General features: G+C 41.2%; 2 protein-coding genes and 1 pseudogene across 4 annotated transcripts in view; 2 read left to right on the forward strand and 1 right to left on the reverse strand.

Annotated features, from left to right (window-relative positions):
• Positions 1-8,720, reverse strand: part of TOPBP1 (DNA topoisomerase II binding protein 1) — a 61,382-nt gene extending 52,662 nt beyond the window's left edge. The window contains exons 1-7 of one of the 3 annotated variants that reach the window (XM_019023362.4): positions 8,528-8,720; positions 7,815-7,905; positions 5,793-5,927; positions 4,577-4,720; positions 3,461-3,642; positions 2,077-2,273; positions 136-315 (exon numbers count right to left, since the gene is read on the reverse strand). In XM_019023362.4, the coding sequence (XP_018878907.3) occupies positions 136-315; positions 2,077-2,273; positions 3,461-3,642; positions 4,577-4,720; positions 5,793-5,927; positions 7,815-7,898 (922 nt within the window). In that variant the 5' untranslated portion in view covers positions 7,899-7,905; positions 8,528-8,720. Of the gene's footprint in view, positions 1-135; positions 316-1,134; positions 1,223-2,076; positions 2,274-3,460; positions 3,643-4,576; positions 4,721-5,792; positions 5,928-7,814; positions 7,906-8,527 lie in introns of those variants that run through there. The other 2 variants (XM_063704208.1, XM_055382811.2) reach the window with 2 other exon arrangements.
• Positions 7,997-12,854, forward strand: LOC129532519 (uncharacterized). Its single transcript, XM_055382134.2, has 4 exons — positions 7,997-8,080; positions 8,202-8,263; positions 8,351-8,792; positions 9,658-12,854. Exons 1-4 carry the CDS (start codon positions 7,997-7,999, stop codon positions 9,805-9,807), a joined length of 738 nt encoding a protein of 245 aa, XP_055238109.2. The 3' UTR covers positions 9,808-12,854.
• Positions 11,688-11,787, forward strand: LOC115934137 (uncharacterized; annotated as a pseudogene).
• Positions 12,855-21,313: the final 8,459 nt, after the last annotated feature.

The raw sequence follows: 21,313 nt of genomic DNA on the forward strand, positions 1-21,313 counted from the left end.
TTATACAATTATGCCTAGAAGCACAGCAAACAAGAAACAGAAATTCCCTATCTCAGTGATCCTATTAACATACTGATTATTACACAGAAATATGACTGTCTTCAGAATAATTATTTTAATCTCAATGAGACTCACTATCAATTGTGTTGATCTGGCTGGTAGGAGTTGAAGAATTGGGCATAGTCTTTGATTCTGGTCTAGGTTCTGTCTTGTATATGGATTCATCCTGACAAAAACCTTTCTCAATACTGTCAAAAAACCACTGTGTGGTCACACAGTGTACATTCCATCTCTTGGCACACTCATACTTCTGACCTGTGGCGTTCATTAAGAAAGAAATAGAGAAAATAGGAGAAACCAAGAAATGAAAACCATTACAATCTATCTTTGCAGAAACATTCAAATTATAACAGGTTAATATATTTTTTTTTTTTTGAGATGGAGTCTCACTCTGTTGCCCAGGCTGGAGTACAGTGGTGAGATCTTGGCTCACTGCAACCTCCACCTCCCTCCTGTTCAAGCGATTCTCCTGCCTCAGCCTCCTGAATAGCTAGGATTACAGACACGTGCCACCATGTCTGGCTAATTTTTTTGTATTTTTAGTAGACACGGGGTTTCACCATGTTGGCTAGGATGGTCTCAAACTCCTGACCTCAGGTGATCCGCCTGCCTTGGCCTCCCAAAATGCTGGGATTACAGGCGTGAGCAACCGCGCCCGGCTATAACAGGTTATTTCAAAAAACCTATCAACAAAATTAAAGTTACCAGTACTTACTCTTAAACAGTATGCTACATAGTTCATTACAAAGTAGTATTTTAGCTTACTGCCTAATTATATTTTCTATGTGTTGTATAAATACATATGCCATGTGAGAGGTTTTATCTTTTATACAAACTGCAGGAAGACAGGAGCAACTGTGGGGTAACTTAATTAATATTGGACTTGGGTTTGCATATAGGCTCCATCACTTAATTTCTTTAAACCAGCTTGTACAATGTGAAAATTGTAAATTTGTGCTATATAATAAATCCCAACTTTGAACAGACTATTCCAATGTCAACAGGCTTCTACTTAAAGTCCAGGATAGATAAGCCAAAAGATAAATTATATTAAAAATATGTATCTTTTATTACCTTAAAAATCTTCAACACAATGTATTTTGAAGCAGTATCACAGAGGAATTGAGGTCAATATGTCACATGAAAGGTTTTTTGCCATTCTTGAGAGAATCAAAAATGAACTGTCTTCAGATTCAGAAAAAGAACAGCAGTATCAACTCTACTCACAGTGATCCTATCACAATCAGCCATACCCAAAGTTCTGACTTAAGGACAATTACCATTTAATCGTAATTTCTTCTCAATCTAGGTAGCTTAGTAAAACACAGTACACATATAAAGGGCAATAATAAAAACATTAACAAAACTCATCTTTTATCAATTTGTGTATATTTTAAGAGTGCTGATAAAAAATTATTCAGAATAATGTTATGGAACACCAAACTTAATAGCAATTTTAAAGAATTTTTCTTGTTCGTAATGTCTTTTTCATTTTTTACTGCCTCATGTGCCGCAAGGTGTGTCTTCCAGTTAAAACTTTGCAAGATGTTAGAGAAAACATCTTTGCAAGATGTTAGAGAAAACAGTATCAAACTAGATTAATGACATGTCAGAAGTAAAAGCTGTTCTGTAAAGATTTTAAAATATTAAATACTAGTGGCTGGGCACGGTGGCTCATGCCTGTAATCCCAGGACTTTGGGAGGTCGAGGTGGGCAGATCAATTGAGGTCAGTTAGAGACCAGTCTGGCCAAAATGGTGAAAGCCCGTCTCTACTAAAAATAAAAAATTATTCAGGCATGGTGGCAGGTGCCTGTAATCCCGCTACTCAGGAAGCTGAGTTGGGAGAATCGCTTGATCCCGGGAGGCAGAGGTTGCAGTGAGCTGAGATTGTGCCACTGCCCTCCAGCCTGGGCAACAGAGCAAGACTCTGTCTCAAAATAAATAAATAAATAAAAATAAAATATTAAATACTAGAGAAAATGTTTCATTTGTCCCTTTGTGAAACACAGTTTTACCTTTTGGTTCTTGCACAATGAGGTGTGTACATTCATTCATTTTCAATTGTCCCATGTATTGACCTCCATGCTTAACTGTGAGTTGCTGAACTTCTTTCCTGTCTAAGCCACATAAGCCAGTCACACAGATTATGCAACCAAGAAAAATAGGACACTTGAAATCTTCCATGTTTATATCAGTATATCTAGTTATTTTTCTGTGGGAATCAAATGGTTAAAAAAGAACATATTAAATTTACCAGAAGAATAATGAAAAACAACACAAATATCACTATTGCTTCCCTCATTTTTTAGGATTTATAATCATTTTTTTACAAAGGAGAACCACCAAACAGAATTACACTAATTGCTCACCTAGTTCAATAACATGTCTCTAATACAAAGTAATTGTTTCAGATACAGTCTCTCAAAACCATTTTAAGGGAAAAATATATATTTCCTTAACTCTAGCCCTTGCTGGTCATAGTATATTTTCCAAAATGATAAGTCTGAATCTCTACTTAAAAACCCAAAGGTAATTTGGTTGCCTATTAGATAAATGAACTTTTTAATCTTTCCATTATTCTATACAAGTAAAAGCAATGATTTTTGGCAAAATACCAACAAAAATATCATTATTTTGTTGCCATGCTAGGGAGGTGTGCTGATGAAGTAATCACATTGGGAATGAGAGTTGCTGACATGGAGACATATTTAGGATATGCTGGATGGTGTTGAAAACAAGCCCACAAAAATGCCGATATAATTCGTATGCCAATACAATTCTGTGGTGTTGGTCTTGTGGTCGTTTATCTAATTGCAGGGGAAACTGAAGTGTGCCCCTTGAAATAGGCTCTAAGCTCCATGAGGGAAGTGACTATCTTGTTTTGCTTACTACATATACCTAATGCCTAGCTCAGGTCAGATACGTAAAATGGGCTCAATTAGCATTTATTAAATGATCACATCTCAGCTGATGACTTACATATGTTTATATTCAACCTTACATACGCCATCTTTTGGAAGGAATGCAACTGCCAAAATGACTAATTTATTATCTATCTTAACATATGGGAATGGTGTTGAAGGATAATGCAACATAAAAGCTACAGAATTGCCAAACTCATTTTCTCAATTATTTCAGAAATATTTACAGCTGAGAACTTTATCACCCAAGCATTTCTTACTTTGTAGCTAATGCTAAACCCTTGGCCCATTCTATGCCTGTCAACTTATATCTTGGTAATAAGAGCTTGTAGATTCTGCTCTTCTGTTTTCGCTGGAGAAAAGAGTAATGACACTATTTTTTTCCCTGAATAGTAAGTCCAAAGAGTATATCACATGCCAAAAATGATTGAATGCATCATTTTTTCAAATCTAAAAAATATAAAAATGTCTTTCTTACTTCTCTTGTGACTTCTCCCAAAGTGTTTTTATCCAAGAGGGAAGCAAAATAGGTTTCTTCAGGTTTGCAGCAACTAAATATTTTTTGCTACCAACTTCTCCTGCGATAAGGTGAGTTACTGACACATTAAGGTCTCTGTATACTCGTCCGCCCATCATTTGTACATATTTATGAACTTCTTCCTGCAGCCCCAAAAGAGAACACATTAATGCTGAAGCAAACAATATTGCTTCCACTTTTATACACTATCTCATAAATACATTTTGCTGTTGACAGTTTGAATACATAAGTGTTACATAACATTATAAAGTTAAATAATTAACCAAATTATTTTTTGGGAGATAAGTATGAATTATATTTTTAAAATATTATTTTCCTATATTTATCCCTTTCAACTCCATGAATGTATTAAACTATTATACAAAGGATGTATAAATCTTTGCTTCTATATATTTTAATATACATGTGTATTTTTAACAACATAAATTATATCTATATAATATATAGATATTTATTTTTAGCCAGGCTTGGTGGTGCACGCCTGTAATTCCAGCTACTCGGGAGGCTGAGGCATGAAGATTACTTGAGCCCAGGAAATCAAGGTTGCAGTGAGTTGTGATTATGCCACTGCACTCCAGCGTGGGTGACAGTAAGACCCTGTCCCAAATATATATATGTATTTCTATAGCTCTCTCTTAGAATGCTTTTTTTTTTTTTCCAAAACGAAATCTTGCTCTGTCACCCAGGCTGGAGTGCAGTGGCGTGATGTTGGCTCACTGCAACCTCCACCTCCCCGATTCAAACGATTTAGAATCCTTTTTTTAAAGACTGTCCACCTATAGTGGAAAAATGTAAGTGATTAAAAAATGAGTGTCCTTTTAAATTAAAACAAAAAATTTCAATTAGCCAGTTTTCAACAAAACAAATTCTACTATATTCAATTTACTTAAAAAATGTGCATGTATACATATATACACACTGTGGTTGTATGCTGAACTTTGTTAAAAGTCACGAACAATAAGCGGAAAGTCTTTTAAGTTATCTTCTATGCAGTGAAAAATTAAGAATAAGAGATAGATATATAAATTGATTAATCATCATGAGATCAATATCTACCCTTTTTTCTTTTTCCAGACTTGTACAAGATATGGTTACATCAGACATAACCATATTATAAACTGGATATTCGGCTCTTGGGACACATCGCTGGTGGTGCATACAAAATATGACTACTTGAGGACCAACAATTCTGCAGCCAAGCTACAAAAAAGAGAAAAGTTTAAATGAGTTAAGAAGGAAAAGACCACCAGTCTTACAAAATTACATTTTGCAACATTCACCAATTCTTTACCAAAGTTGATGATCACTGTAGAGAAATCAGCAAATCATTACAAGAAAAAAATAAAGACGACTATATAATTTCTCAGAGATACTATACATTAAACACTCACACACAAAAGCAAATCAAATAATGCAAGCTATCAAAAGAAATAAACTTCAGGCCAGGCACAGTGGCTCACGCCTGTAATGCCAGCACTTCAGAGGAGGCCTAGCGGGGGGTGGATCACCTGAGGTCAGGAGTTCGAGACCAGCCTGGCCAACATGGTGAAACCCCGTCTCTACTAAAAATACAAAAATTAGTCGGGCGCAGTGGCGGGCACCTGTAGTCCCAGTCTCTAGGGAGGCTGAGGCAAGAGAATTGCTGGAACCCAGGAGGCAGAGGTTGCAGTGAGCTGAGATCATGTCACTGCACTCCAGCCGGGGCGACAGAGTGAGACCCTATAACAAAAAAAAAAAAAAAGAAAGAAAAGAAAAGAAATAAACTTCAAAAGCCCCTTTCACTCAAAACTGCCTTACTGCTTACACCTATAAGCCCAATATTTTGGGAGGCTGAGGTGGGAGGATCACTTGAGTGCAGGAGTTCAAGACCAGCCCAGCCTGGCCAACATCGAGAAACCCTTTCTCTACTAAAAATAAAAAAAAATCAGCCGGGTGTGTATATACATCTGTAATCCCAGCTACTCAGGAGGCTAAGGCACAAGAATCACTTGAACCAAGGAAGCAGAAGTTGCAGTCGGCTGAGATTGTGCCACTGCACTAAAGCCTGGGCAACAGAACAAGACTCTGTCTCCAAAAAACAAAAACAAAAACAAACAAAAAAAGCCTACTGTAACATAATTAGCCTTTCAATCCTGGTCTTGCCAAACCAAAAGAATTCCAATGTACTCATAAGTTGCGTAGTACCTCATAATCCGCAAAGAATGTATGTCCACTAAAGCAAAGATAAACCAAAAAATAGACTACCAAAGGTACACACTATAAGTCAGCAAACCTTTTTGAGGTGATCAAAGACAACGCCACTAAAAGGGTCACAGATATAAAGTGATCTATCATTCTCCTTTATCTTCAATGCCTCTTCTTCTGTAATAATCTGAAGATATTCTTCTGATTGGAATTCTTTTATGGACTGAAAGAAAAAATAAAATAAGAATGTACCTGAAATTACTCTCCTGTATTTAGGTCCTATTCAAATTCCATCTCAAATCCAGCCTTTTCCCTATTGAAAGCCACCATCACATCTCACTTAGACCTCTGCAGAAGGCTCCCAGGTGGTCTCTTTTTCCCTTCCTTGCCCTAAATCTGTTCTCTACACAACAGCTAATAATCTTTTCAAAAACACAAGTCAGATCATGTCACTATCTGCTCAAAACCTAATGTCTTCACACCACACCCAGAATAAAATCCACATTTCTTACTACAGCCTTCAAGACAACACAGTCTGGTTCCTGCCTATCTTTCCACCTTTACCTCCTACATCTCATCTCCCTTGCTTATTCTATTCCAGCCACTCCCGCTTTCTTGCCAACCCTGGAACAAGCCAACCATAACCTCATTTAGAGGCTCTGCTCTTGATCTTGCAGCACAGAATACTTTTTTTCCAGGTTTTCACCTGACTTAATCCCCCACTTCAATCAGGTCTGCTTAAATGTCACCTCCCCAGAGATGCCCATCCTAATCAGGCTTTCTCAAATACCCTTCCTCTACCCTTCTAGTCTATTCTATTTAAAAATACATATTTTTATATATATAAAGTTTTTGTCTCTCTCCCCTGGAAGTTTCTATGTATCTTGTTTGCTACTATATCCTGACACCCAGTAAGCACTCAGAAATGTTCTGAACCAATTTTGAGGTCCTTATGTTAAATACAGTAATCCCTTTAAAACTGTAAGTCAGATCATGTTTACTCTTCTGATTATCAACCCTCCAATGGCTCTCCACTGAGAGAAAAATGGCCCACAAGGCCCTACATGACCTCTTTACCATTATTCTCTAACGCATTCCTTAGTACTCTTCCCCCACCCCTCACTCACTACACAACGGTACACTAAACTTGGATAGAGACTACAGGCACTTTCCCAGGGGCTGTATAAGGTTGCTCTCTCTGCCTGCAACATTCTTCTCCAGATATCTGCAAGGCTATCTCACGTCCTTCATGTTTACTCAATATCTTTTTCTTCATAAAGCCTACCCTGATCACACCCTATTTAAGATTATAACCCCCTTCTCTTCCCACCCCAAGAAACATCCTCTGGAACCCCTTCAAGTGTTTTGCTTTTTTCTCTTCCTAATTTATCATGTCTGATTAGTGTCTATGTCCTCCTGCTAGAATGTAAGCTCTGAAAGAGAAATCTTTGCCTGTTCTCATCACTGATAAATCCCAAGTACTAGAGAAGTGCCTATCAAATCATGAACACTTCAATAAATACTTGCTGAATGAATGAAGTTTAAAAAAATCTGCTACAAATGCTTCTCAAACTTTAATGCACACTGAAGATCTTGTTAGAAATGCAGATTCTAAGTCTGGGTTGGAGGCCAAGATTCTGCATTTCGAAGAAACTTCCAGGCCATGCTGATACTGCTGGGATCTGTGAGAAGCAAGGCTCTACATCACCCCTACTATCATCCAATTATTATACTGTACATAATAAAACATAATTTTTAACAATTAACCAAAAAATTTTCAAGTATGATCAGTACACAACTGACTCAAATTTCTACAGCACGCAAAGGACCACTCTGGCTAGGAGACAAATGAAAGCAACTTAATTTCCAAGAACTGCAGGTCAGCCACATTAAACAGCAATGTGATAATAGACTTCCAGCCCCCCGAAATACATAACGATGTACTTAGATCAATTCAAAAATATGTGATAATGACATATCTGTATTAATGTAGACTATAAAATTATTATGAAAGTGAAATATCTACTTCTAAGACATAAAGCCCAACAAATCAAAAACACTTAAAAACAAGAAAATGAATTCACGGTATTAAGATGTTTTCAACTCTTACCTCGAGAGCTTTAAAAAAACATTTGGAATTGTCTGAAGACTTTAAAAACTTCACAAAAAACGGTTCTTTGTCATTTCTGGACATTTCTGAACTGTCAAAATAAAGGAACCATTAACAAGAACAAAACCACATTAGATATAAAGTTGCATGTTTAACCCACCTATTTTTCTGTGCAGACAAGAATGCCTAAAGACAGACATTCTGGCTCTACCCGTGAATTCGTCAACGGCATTTGTAAGAAACCCTGGAACTTGGACAAAGCCAAGGTAAAAGATGACAACACCAATCCTTGCAAATCTGACAGCAAAATTAACCCGAATTGAATACACTGAGGAAGGCCCTGCTATGAAGGCTCTAAGCCCTTTAGGCCAATGCACTTGTTTTAAGGATACACGGAGTGTATCTGTCCCTGCGGATACCCACGGCCTGCGAGGTACGTTCATCCCTCAGTAAACAGATTTTAAGTATAAACATGGAAGCCAGTTAGCATGGTCTTGCCCCTGCGTAAGGCCAGATGCTCCGGTTCCCATCTCCAGGAAAAGGCCTGGCTCTGGGATCACGGAAGCCACGTCCTCTCGGCGTCAAAGGCCCACCCGCCGGCTCCAGGGCCAGTTACCAGGGCAGGAAAAGAGGGTCCTGAAGGCCACAGAAGGCATCGCGAACCCCAGTTGGGGCTGGGTAGGAGCTGTGTCCCCACTCCGCGCTTCACTTACCTCGTTGGAGCCTCGGGGTCTCCGGGCGGCGAGTCGGGGGACGCGCTGGCCGCAGGGCGGTGGCTGGGGTCGGGCGCCAGCCCGGCGCACAGCCCCCTCCCCCGACTCGGCGCCGCCCCTACCCCAAAGCAAACGCTGGAGAACCCGGAAATTGCCCAGAACGGGAACCGACTTTCGCGCCAACCGCGCGGCCGCGCTTGCCTTTTCCGGTGGAAGTGACGCCATCGGCAGCTGCAGCAGAAGAGCGGAAATGTCAAAAGTGGAGGTGAGCAGTCTGTGGGCGATGAGGCTTCAGGGAAGCTTGGGCCGGATCCTTTGGGTTTAGGGCTTTGCTGGGCGGGCCTAGTCTCCGCTGCGAGTAGGCCCAGCGCCGTCGGTTCAAGAGGTAGGACCACAGGCCAGGAATACTCCTTTACTGTTAAAAAAGCCAGGGAAAGAAAGGATTTCCTCAATAGATATTTATTTTACACCTGTCTTATACCAGGCATGCACGGGAAAAGGTATTATCCAAAACAATTCCGTGAGGCAAATAGTGGTAGTTCCATTTTGTAGATGTAAAAACGGAGGAAGTTAAATGATGGGTTCAAGGGCACACGGCTAGTAGGTGGTAGAATTAATACTGCATCCAGGTTTTCTGACTACGGACTGGGTGGTTTCCCTCCAACACAGCAGGAATAGAATCACCGCCTAACACAGCCACAAGATGGCAAGGGAAGAAAGGATGACTTATTACACAGCTAATGCAAAGGGATCTTTGTCAAGATCTTCAATGGTCTCCCCTCCTCCTCCCCTTCAGTGGACATCGCCGTTCTCTTTCTCTGCATCTGCCTCAGTACTGGGGAGATTCTGGGACTGAACCTAAGGTTCAGATGGCAGAGAGCAAAGGGAGAGGTGATAAGATGGGCCTGCAAAACCTTAGTGATAACCAGCGGAAAACTGATTAGTTGTTGCTTCTTTTCTTTTTATTCTTTTTAAAAAATTTTTTTTCTTATTTTATAAAATCTAGCCACTATACTAATGAGGATCATTTTATTCTTGACTGCTGAGATTGAGAAAATGACTTTGGATTTACTAATGTAAAAGTATAATGCCATGTCCCTTGATTGTTTTTGTTTTTCTTTTCTTTTTAGAGCCTAAAGATAGTAATGAGCGGCTTGAGTCTTAAGTTTTTGAATACACCGATGGAAGGTGACAAAGATTCTTTGCTTGGCCAAACTTTAGTCAGACTCCTCAACCTTCTCGTAGGTTTGTCTGTGCATTTCCTTGGAAAATCCAGTTAGAACCCTCTACCCTCAATATCTGATCAGGTTCCTCACCCTCTACCATCCAAGGTGATGTCTGATCACCTTGACCTATTTTCAGCAAGAAACCCCTTTACTCCTGAAGTTCCTTCTTAGTAATTTTTTATCCAGTGACCCCAAGCTTTTGTTCCTTGGCTATAAATTCCCACTTGCCCATGCTGTATTTAGAGTTGAGCCCACTCTCTCTCTCCTAATTCAGAATCCCATTGCCATGGTTGCTATACCTATCCTGATGATCCTGAATAAAATCTGTCTTACTGTGCTTTAATAAATATCATTAATTTTTTTTTTTTTTTTTTACCAGAAATGAGTCAGAATCAATTAACACTGGGGCTCAAAGCTAAAGGCCTATTGTTGGGGGAAGGGTGAAGAAAGCCTTAAAAACAAAAATCATTAGAGGTGGGGAAAAAAAAAAAAAGAAACCACAGTTAATTGTTAAAGTGCAAATCTGACCTGAATCTGTAATAACAATTAATATTTCTAGGGCACTTTACAGTTAACATGGGACTCCTGCTCACACTATTCCCGTTTACTCTTTTCAGCAACCCTATAATAGATGGGTATCATTGTCTCATGTTATGGAGATGGGGAAAGTGAAGTTCAGGGACTGTGTCACTTGCCCGTGCCTTTCCTGACACACCACGCTGCTCCTGGGCGTGTGCTGTCTGCCCATCTCTGTGTGAAGTTCCACACCGGGGAGGGAGCCCATTCCTGGCATTTCTGGGCCAAGTAGAGACCTCACAAGAGAAGGAGATTCATAGATGCTGCTAATGAAGATGAAGAAAATGCACCCGTTAGCTTTTACCCAGCTGGAACTTGATACAAGAGGAGTGACCTGTCTTTAGAGTAAGAGTTCACCACTAGGGGGCAAGTTCTCCCATCTTGTGTCTCCAGGTAAGCAGAGAGGGTCTGTCTCTAGTACCTACTCCTGGAAAATGGATAAAGCAGTGGTTCTGATGTGTAGTGTCTGGACCAGCAGCATCGGCATCTCCTGGGAATTTTGGGGGAATGAAAATTCTTGGGCTCAACTTCAGACTTATTAAGTCAGGAGCACTTGGGGTAGGGCTAGCAATCTGTGCCCTTCAGGTGATTTTGATACATATTAAAGTTTGCTTGAACAGCAGTCCTTCAGGAAAGGGTGAAATGGTTAGTATCCACGGAGGATTGATTCCAAGGCCCCCTACAGATAACAAAATCTGAAGATGCTCAAGTAACTTATATATAACCTGTGCACATACTCCCATGTACTTTTTTTTTCTTTTTTTTGAGACGGAGTCTCACTCTGTTGTCCAGGTTGGAGTGCAGTGGCACAATGTCTGCTCACTGCAACCTCCACCCCCGGGGTTCAAGCGATTCTCCTGCCTCAGCCTCCCAAGTAGCTGGGATTACAGGCGTCTGCCATCGCACCCGGCTAATTTTTGCATTTTTAGTGGAGACGGGTTTCACCTTGTTGGCCAGGCTGGTCTTGAACTCCTGACCTCGTGATTCACCTGACTCAGCCTCCCAAAGTGCTGGGATTACAGGCATAAGTCACTGCGCCTGGCCACTCCCATGTACTTTAAATAATCACTAGGTTACTTATAATACCTGATGCTATGTAAATGCTATGTAAATGGTTGTTATACTGTATTTTTAAATTTTGTTTTTTTATTGTTGTATTTTTTCTACTATGGCAAATTTTACATACAAATTGTATTTTTTTCTGAATATTTTTGATCCCCGGTTGGTTGACCTCCTCAGATGTGGAACCCACAGATACAAGGAACTAACTGTATATGGGTTTGTGGTCCCTGAAGACTTTGGTGAAAACAGGGAAAGGTTATGATATGCCCTCGGAAGCTGAGGTTTCGGTGCTTGCTTTGGCAGCATGTTTACTGAAAAAAAAATGGAATGATACAGAGATAAGCATTGCCCATGTGCAAGGATGACATGCAAATTTGTGAAGCATTCCATATTTGCCGGTCGTGGTGACTCTCGCCTGTAATTCTAGTACTTTAGGAGGCCCAGGCTGGAGGATCACTTGAGGCTGAGAGTTCGAGACCAGCCTAGGCAACATAGCAAGACCCCCCATCTCTAATATTTACAAACTTTTTTAAAAAAGAAGCTGGGGACCGGGTGCTATGGCTTACATCTGTAATCCTAGGACTTTGGAAGGCCAAGGTGGGCAGATTGCTTGAGCCCCGGACTTTGAGACCAACCTGGGCAACATGGTGAAACCTCATCTCTACAAAAAATACAAAAATGAGCTGAACGTGGTGGCGGGCATCTGTAGTCTCAGCTACTCAGGAGGCTGAGGTGGGAGGATCACCTGAGCCTAGGAGGTCAAGGCTATGGTGAGTCATGATCATGCCACTGCATTCCAGCCTGGGATAACAGAGCGAGACCCTATCTCAAAAAAAAAAGAAAGAAAAAGAAAAAAAAATGTACTTGGGGTTGGGAATTAACTTTGCCCTCACTTTCCTGGCATTTAGGGTCAGTTTCCTGTTTCTCTGGCACTTCTGTCACTTAGAGCCAGTCTCTCCAGACCCTGCTTGGGGTGACATTATGGGCAACTTTATCTGTTTATAGAATGGAAAAGGAGGCCGGGAGTGGTGGCTCATGCCTGTAATCCCAGCACTTTGGGAGGCCGAGGTGGGCAGATCATCTGAGATCGGGAGTTCGAGACCAGCCTGACCAACATGAAGAAACCCATCTCTACTGAAAATAAAAAAAAATTAGCTAGGCATGGTGGCAGGCGCCTGTACTTGGGAGGATGAGACAGGAGAATTGCTTGAACCCAGGAGGCGGAGGTTGTGGTGAGCCGAGATTGCACCATAGCACTCCAGCCTGGGCAAAAAGAGCGAAACTCCATCTCAAAAAAAAAAAAAAAAAAAGAATGGGAAAGAAAACACAGGAAACAAATATGACAAAATAGTTACTTTTACAATATGGGTGGTGGGAATATGAATATTTATTATATTTTACTACATAGATAATATTTCTCAAAATTAAAGCCAAACTAAAAATAGGTTTTTTGAGTTATAGAGTTTTATGTTTGTTTCCAATGCTATAAATGAATAAATATGTATAAATAAATGAATGTACAATTTGCTTTGGTTTTTGTTTTGAGATGGAGTCTCGCTCTGTCGCCCAGGTTGGAGTGCAGTGGCATGATCTCGGCTCACTGCAACCTCCTCCTCCTGGGTTCAAGCGATTCTTCTGCCTCAGCCTCTTGAGTGGCTGGGACTACAGGCATGCACCACCATGCCTGGCTAATTTTTGTATTTTTAGTAGAGATGGGGTTTCACCATATTGGCCAGGCTGGTCTTGAACTCCTGATCTTGTGATTCACCCACCTCGACCTCCCAAAGTGCTGGGATTACAGGTATGAGCCACTGCACCCGGCCTTGAATGTACAGTTTAGAAGTGAAATTAGTAAATGATACTATCGCTACAGAAATAGTCTGATTAGCAAAACATTTGTTTAAACTATTGTCTTCAGTAACCTGGAAGATAGAACATAGGCCTACTAAGTCTCCTCTAGCAAAGAGGAGGTAAAATAGAATGTCATTAGCAGATTCTATTCTATGTTGGTTGCTACTGGCTGCATTTAATTAGATAAGCAAAAGACAAGCTCAGGGAATTGGCCTGTTTGCAAACAAAAATAAAGAGAATTTAAAAATTCAGGCCTGGCCGGGCATGGTGGCTCATGCCTGTAATCCCAGCATTTTGGGAGGCTGAGGCAGGTAGATCATGAGGTCAGGAGATCGAGACCATCCTGGCTAACACAGTGAACCCTCATCTCTCCTAAAAATACAAAAAATTAGCCAGGCGTGGTGGCGAGAGCCTGTAGTCCCAGCTACTCGGGAGGCTGAGGCAGGAGAATGGCGTGAACCTGGGAGGTGGAGCTTGCAGTGGGCTGAGATCGTGCCACTGCACTCCAACCTGGGCAGCAGAGCGAGACACTGTCTCAGAAAAAGAAAAAAAAAAAATCCAGTCCGGGTGCAGTGGCTCACACCTGTAATCCTAGCACTTTGGAAGGCTGAGGCAGGAGAATTGCTTGAGGCCAAGAATTCAAGACCAGCTTGGGCGACACAGCCAGATCTTGTCTCTAAAAAAAAGTTTTGTTGTTTTTTTTAAATTAACTGAGTGTGGAGGACACACACCTGTAGTCCTAGGTACTAGGAGGCTGAGGTGGGAGGATTGCTTGAGCCCAGGAGTTTGAGGTTACAGTGAGCTATGATCTCACTATTGCACTCTAGCCTGAGTGACAGAGCAAGACTCTGACTCAAAAAAAAAAAAAAAAATCCAAGTATGTGAGATTTTGCAAGGTTGGAAAAGCTGACTTCATCTGTGTCCTAAAAACAAGAGATAAACCTGAGAAAGGTTTTGAGCAACAAATGTCCATTACAACCCGACCATGTGGAAAAGATCTAGTTAAAGAATATGGTCCTCTCACCCAAGCTAGGTAGGCACCATCAACTGAGAGAGAGAGAGAGGTATGGGGCCAAAGATAGCAATCAGGTTTGAAAATTATGTCTAGGAAAGAACTAGGGAGGGGACTACTTCTGTAGAAGAACAGCTCTGCCATGACTTCCTCTATTGATAAGCTTACACATATCAATAGAGGCAAAGGCTTGAATTGCAACTTATCTGAGCCCTGGCACAACACCTTGTCATCCTTAAGGGAGGTGTCTAAGGAGTTACTAGAAAGGCATCTCTCACTCGCCTTTCTATCTCTCCTAAGAGGCTGTCATGACATAGTTTCTCATCACCTCCCAGGTTTTGATGAGATATGGGGCTTTCTGCCCCACTCCCCTCATGATAGGCCTGCAGAATATAAAAGCACTAGCTGCCATCTAGATTTGACTCCTTAGTAATAGAGTGTCCTACAACTCACATTGCAATCATCAGACCCAGGGAGATGACATCTTTCACTTATTCTTCTCTGTTGCTATCTATGGAAGTAATAAACCATCTAAATCTAAAAATGTCTCAAGTATGTTCACTGGTGGAATCAGGCCCTGCCCTTGACCTTGTTTTGTGTGTATGAGGTTGACAACTACCACGTGAAACCGACTGGAACCAAATAGATCTGAAGGTTACGAACATTTTGAGATAATTGCTTTCTGAACCCAACCAGAAACCTGGAGTATTCAGACTTTGATTTCATCCTCAAATTTTCGCAGCACAAGTAGGTGGATAGTCATACAGCCCCAAGGAGCACAAACTCCTCAGTATTCAGATATGGATAGAGAGGGTAATAGAAAATGAAGATCCTCTCAGAAGGAGGTACCAGGGATCCTGGAGAGCAATGAGCAAAGGAGCTCCTGTCACAGAACAGAATCTGATCTAATCAGTACCCCCAGTCGAGAGCCTCCTAGTGCCTGCCCAACTTCAAAATTGATACTGACCAATGATGGCTATGGGTCTCCACTCCTCCCTTTTCTGAAAGGGAGTTTTATTGTTGTTATTCTGTTTGTGCCTCCCCATTCCCCACTGTGTAGCAGATGTGTGCTTGGGCAGGGAGGGAAAAAAACATGTCTGGATTCTGGCAGAGACCATGTAGAAACCCTTAGTGTCCCACCCATACCCCCTCACCCTTAGCACTCATGCACATTAGGAAACTTCCAGCTGCCAGCATCTGTGTTCATTGCATGAAGGCATTCTCTGGCACCAGGAACCTGCTCTGCCACCTGCACAGTAGGCCAGAGGGCTAGAGGATTTATGACCTATAGGGAAAAAAAACCCTTAAATGATGGCTGACAGGAGTTGGTCCACAAAAACCCTTGTTTGCATGTCCTGTGGATGGGACATCCACTCGGACTCTCATAGTTTCCTCAGGGGAATTAAGCCCCAGTGTCCACAGTGGCAACTGACTTGTTAACACATTCTTTGGATGCCTTTCTCCCTGTCTCACATCTCTATTTTCTTTTTTTTTTTTTTTTTTTTTTTTTTCTGAGATGGAGTTTTGCTCTGTTGTCCAGGGTGGAGTGCAATGGCACGATCTCAGTTCACTGCAACCTCTGCCTCCTGGGTTCAAGCGATTCTCTTGCCTTGACCTCCCGAGTAGCTGGGATTACAGGTGCCTGCGACCACACCTGGCTACTTTTTTGTATTTTTAGTAGAGACGGGGTTTCACTATATTGGCCAGGCTGGTCTCAAACTCCTGACCTCAGGCGATCCACCCACCTAGGCCTCCCAAAGTGCTGGGATTGCAAGCATGAGCCACCGTGCCCAGCCACATCTCTACTGTCTTGCCTGTGTTTCTTTACTTGTCAAATAAAACATCTGAGAAGTCTTGTCTAAAAGTCTGTTTTCTGGGTCTGCTCAAACTAAGACAAAAGACCCCAGACATGTGCTCCCCTTTCATTGTGTTTTGCTGTTGCTGAGAAGTAGTTTCCTAGCCAGAGACTACGGTTCCCATCCTCTTTACAATTGTTGGGGTCATGGGACTGAGTTATGGCCAATAGAATATAGGTAGAAATGATGTTTGTCACATCCGAGCTTGATCCAAGGAAATTTCTTGCACTACCTTCCACGCTCTTCCTTATTCTGTCATTTGAATATCAACACACAGAGCAATCTTGGAAGCCATGTGTTGAAAATGGCAGAACCTCTCTCAGCCTGGATCTCTGAATGACTGAATGGAGCTATGAAAGTGAACTCCCCACTCCCACCCTAACAAATCACCACGATTGCTGCCAGATGGGCTTTATGTTACTAAGAGGTCAACTCCTATTGTGTTAAACCGTTAAGATTTTGGAGCTTTGCTATTATAGCAGTTAGTACTATTTGTGAGACACTATTTTCCAACCTTATATTAGAATGTTGGACAAGAAAAGGTGATCTCTGCCTTCATAGACCCTATTTCCTTTCAAATGTATGAATAAGTGAAGGGAGAGCCAGGACAGTTAAATCCAACCAATTCTGAACTTGGAAACAGTTTAAACAAACATGGTGCCCCATGCCGTTATTACTTCAAGATGCCTTGGAAAGGGGAAAGTGTGAAATTGCTCCGGAGACAAATGTCAGAGGCCACATGAGAAACAACATGGACTATGGAAGCAGGCTGCCTAGTTTGAATGCCAGCTTGGACACCTACTAGCTACCTGACCTTGGGCAAGTCACTGGTTAACCTCTCTGTGCTTCACTGTCTCTCTGTACAAAAAGGGGATGGCAATAGCCTTGTGGGGTTACTATCATTTAACATTTGGGAAGCACTTAGTACGGTGCCTGGTACACAATAATCTATAAATCCCAAATTTTCCAAAGACCATCTTTGCCGTGAAGTTTTTAAACTGTTTTCCACCATACAAGCATCTAACCTTCTGCTTTGCTATTTATGAGAGCCTGTACCAAAGCACAGAAATGACTTTAGCACTTTGGATGTCCTATCTTTGCAATATGAGTTTGTCCCAGTACACACGAAGTTTTCAGAGTTTGATCTAATCTAGGGTCGGGGGCACAGTGGCTGCTATTGGATTTAGGCTGTGTTAGTTTTAGGTGAATAATTAACCTTAGAAGGAATGATCACCTCTCGACTTTATTTGGTTTTTGTCCATAGGCCTGCATAGGAGATTGCTCAACCCACTTTTGGGACATTTGTGTGCATTTATTGATCTGTTTGATTTTTTGAGCCCAATATTATAGCAGACACTATTTTCCAACCTTGTATTAGAATGTTGGACAAGAAAAAAGTGATCTCTGCCCTCATAGATCCTATTTCCTTTCAAATGTATGAATAAGTGAAGGGAGAGCCAGGACAGTAAAAGATGAACCACTCGGCACATGGCCAGGGGGAATCTGGCTTTGCCTGAGCAGAGGGTCACTGCTGGCTTACAGAGAAGCCAGCCGAGCTGATGGCAGTCTCAGGGCTGGAAAAACAGAAGTGGAGGCAAGATCCCATTGAGAAGGGAGGAGCAGAGAACTAAGCTTGACAAAGGGCCAGTTTTCTCCTTAAGATATTTGGCACAATTTGAAGTTCCATGGAATAGGAGATAAAAAGATAATGCCACACCTTGAAGAGGCTCCAATAAATATATCAAGTATATGAGGTTCTTGTTACTACTGTAACAAAACTTAATATCTTACACTTTTGGAGGTCAGAAGTCTGAAGTGGATCTCACTGGGCTTAAATCAAGATGTCAGCAGGGCTGAGTTCCTTTCTGGAGGCTCTGCTTCTACATTTAAAGAACCGTTGTGAGGATATTGGCCCACCTGGATAATCAAGCAATACATTTCTCAATAAACCATGAGTTGAATAAGAAATCATAATAAAATTAGAATATATTTTGAACTGAATAACCATGAAGTTATAATATATCAAGAAAAGGAATGCTTATAGTCAAATTTATAGCCTTTATCACATGTAATAGAGAATAGAGGCTGAAAAATCAATGACCTTAACTGCCTTAAAAGAAAAAAAAAGCAAGAGAGGCCAGGCATGGTGGCTTACAGCTGTAATCTCAGCACTTTGGGAGGCCAAGGCAGGCAGATCACTTGAGGCCAGGAGTTCGAGACTGGCCTGAACAACATGGTGAAACTCCATCTCCACTAAAAAATAAAAAGTAAATAAATAAATAAAAATTAGCCGGGTGCTCTGTCTAATGCCTGTAATCCCAGCTACTCAGGAGGCTGAGGCAGGAGAATCACTTGAACCCAGGAGGCGGAGGTTTCAATGAGCCGCAATCGTGCCACTTCACTCCAGCCTGGGCGATAGAGCGAGACTCTGTCAAAAGAAAAAAAAAAAAACAAGAAGAAGAAAAAGGAGAAGGAGAAGAAAGAAAGAAAGAAAGAAAGAATAAAGAAGCTAGAGAAAGACCAAAACTCAAAGAAAGTCAACAGAGCAGAAATCAATGAAATAATAAATAAATGTACCATAGAGAAAAACAGCAAAGCCAAGGTTGATTCTCTGAAAAGATTAATGAAATAGGTAAAATCCTGGCAATACTAATCAAGGAAAGTAGTAAACATAAATCACTAATATCAGCAATGAAAATACTAAATACCATGTACTAAAAATGTCAAAGGATAAAATCATGAATGATTTTATATCAATAAATTTGAAAATTAGATAAAATGGACAAATTTCTTTAACAAAAAACTTACCAATATTGAAACTTGAAGGATCATAAAATCTGGATATTTCTGTAGCTATTTAAGAAACTCAATCTGTTATCAAAAACTTTTCCACAAGTAAAACTCTAAACACAGGTGGCTTCACTGGTGAGGCCTTCCAAACATTTAAGAAAGAAAGAATGCTATTCTTACACAGTATCTTCCAGAGAATAAGAAAAGAAGTAGCATATTCCAATTCATTTTATGAGCAATTAAAACCTTGAAACCAAACTTTTAGTGACATTAAGATAAAACTGCAGAATGATTTCTCTCACGAACACAAATGCAAAAAATCCTAAAAAAAAAAAAAAGTAATCAAGTTCAGCAATATGTAAAAAAATGTTATACGTAATAGCCAAGTGGGGTTTATTCCAGGAATGTAAGAGTAGTTTAACATTTAAAAATCAATTAAAGGAGTCCAGCGTGGTGGTGCACTGCTGTAGCCCCAGCTACTTGGGAGGCTGAGGAGGGAGGATCACTTGAGCCTAGGAGATGGAGCCTTCACTGAACTATGATCCCACAGCTGCACTCCAGCCTGGGCAATAGAGCAGGACCCAAGCAAGAGGGAAAGGAAGGGAAGGGGAGGGGAGGGAAAGGAAGGGGAGGGGAGGGGAGGGAAGGGGAGGGGGACAGAAAAAGGAAAGAAGAGAGAAAGAGAAAGAAAAAGAAAGAAAGAAAAAAGAAAGAAAGAGAAAGAATAAGAGGAGTTTACCACATTAATATAAAAGAAAAGGGAATCATATGAGTATCTTAGGTGCAGAAAAAATACTTGACAAAATGCAACACCCATTCATGATTTTTAAAAAATTTAGGCAACCCAGGAAGGAAGGAAACTTCCTTAATATGGTTAATAATATTTAAAAAAAAACAAAACACCAGCAAACATTTTGCATAATGGAGAATTATTGAAGACTTTCCCTATCACCCTTCTACTCAATATTGTATTAATAGTTGGGCAGTAACTATTAAAGCTGAACATACATCTACTTCATGATGTATGGGGAAACCCTGCAGCGATGCATCCCTAAGTGCACGAAAAGACATGTAGTAGAATGTAATGTGAGTTCTAGCCAGTGCAGTAAGTCAAGAGGAAAGAGATTCCTAAGGATCTGAAAGGAAAAAACAAAACTGACGTTATTCATATAAGATGTAAGGATGTGCATAGGAAGGAAGCAATTCCAACTAATAAGACAACTCAGCAAGATCACTGGATTCAAGGTCAATATACAAAAACCAATTGTTTTTTTCAGATACCAGCAACAGATAGAAAATAAAGTTAAAATTATATCCAAGCAGCACTATCCTTAAGAGCCCAACTGAAGACTACAACGATCAAGAGGAAAGATAAAATGTGCTGCATACACAGTGTAGAATGTGCAATGCTGAGAATGAATAAAGGGCAACTATACACAACATAGGTGAATCTCACACATAGCATCTCCAGTGAAAGAGGTCAAACACAAAATTATACGTATGGTATGATTCCATCTGCATAAAGCTCAAAAATCAGCAGAATTAGTCTATGTGTTAGAAGTCAAGATAATGGGTACCTTTGTGGGAGGGGGTTGTGCAAGCTTTGTTAACGTTTTGTTTCTTGATGTGGGTGCTGGTTATGTGGGTGTGTTCATTTGATGATAATTGATAATTAAGCCGTACATTTATTTAGAACATGTGACGGTCTATGCATATTTATTATACTTTAATTAAAAGTTCTTAAAATTGTATTTAAATTCAGATTTTCCCCAGGCAGAAGTCACAGACCTGAGCAGGATCGGGCTGCAGGGGCGAGGAGAGGCCGCCCTCTCTGGGTTCGGTGCTTCACCTGACCTTGGCCTCCCAGAGCAGAGGGCTGCTGGGGACAGTGTCATTTGGGTAGAGTTTCCGAGAGGACCCAGGAGTGGTCCATTCTCTCGATGGAGACCCATTTGGGAGGAAGAATCTGAGAATCCTTGAGAATTGTGTTCAAAACGTTGGGTATATGAGAGCGCGTGCTTTCCAGGGGAAGAGCCCACAGTTTTCACCCTATGGACAGCCCCCGAATCCCTAAGCTTTTGTGTTTTTGAGACGTTTAGGAGCTGCTGGGCTAGATGAGGGTCCAGGGGTCAGAAACCTGCGTATAGCAACTCACCTGGGACCCCTCGCGGATCTCTCTCTGGGTTGTAAAGCGGCCAGACTAGTGCGCTCCGAAGCTGCTCAGGCTCCGGGGTGCTGCCCCCTTCCCCGAAGTGCAGCCTCGCAGACCCCGGCGCTAGGCAGGGGTCGGGAGAGAGGCTCGCATCTTGCAGCCCTCCGGTCCCACGGAGGGCACAAGCTGCTCGCTGGCTGCCCCAAGGGAGGAGTGCGAGGAGTGGCGAGGGCTATCAGCCCTGGTGGGCGAACCTTTCCC

The sequence above is a fragment of the Gorilla gorilla genome, chromosome 2, assembly GCF_029281585.2.
Source record: "Gorilla gorilla gorilla isolate KB3781 chromosome 2, NHGRI_mGorGor1-v2.1_pri, whole genome shotgun sequence".
Taxonomy (NCBI): domain Eukaryota; kingdom Metazoa; phylum Chordata; class Mammalia; order Primates; family Hominidae; genus Gorilla; species Gorilla gorilla.

Excerpts from the sequence above, each read along its gene's own strand:
- LOC129532519 (XM_055382134.2), top strand. The coding sequence starts at position 7,997 with ATGCCTAAAGACAGACATTCTGGCTCTACCCGTGAATTCGTCAACGGC. Across the intron at positions 8,081-8,201 it reads GGAACTTGGACAAAGCCAAG|GATACACGGAGTGTATCTGT; the intron begins GTAAAAGATGAC and ends ACTTGTTTTAAG. Across the intron at positions 8,264-8,350 it reads CGAGGTACGTTCATCCCTCA|GAAAAGGCCTGGCTCTGGGA; the intron begins GTAAACAGATTT and ends TCCCATCTCCAG.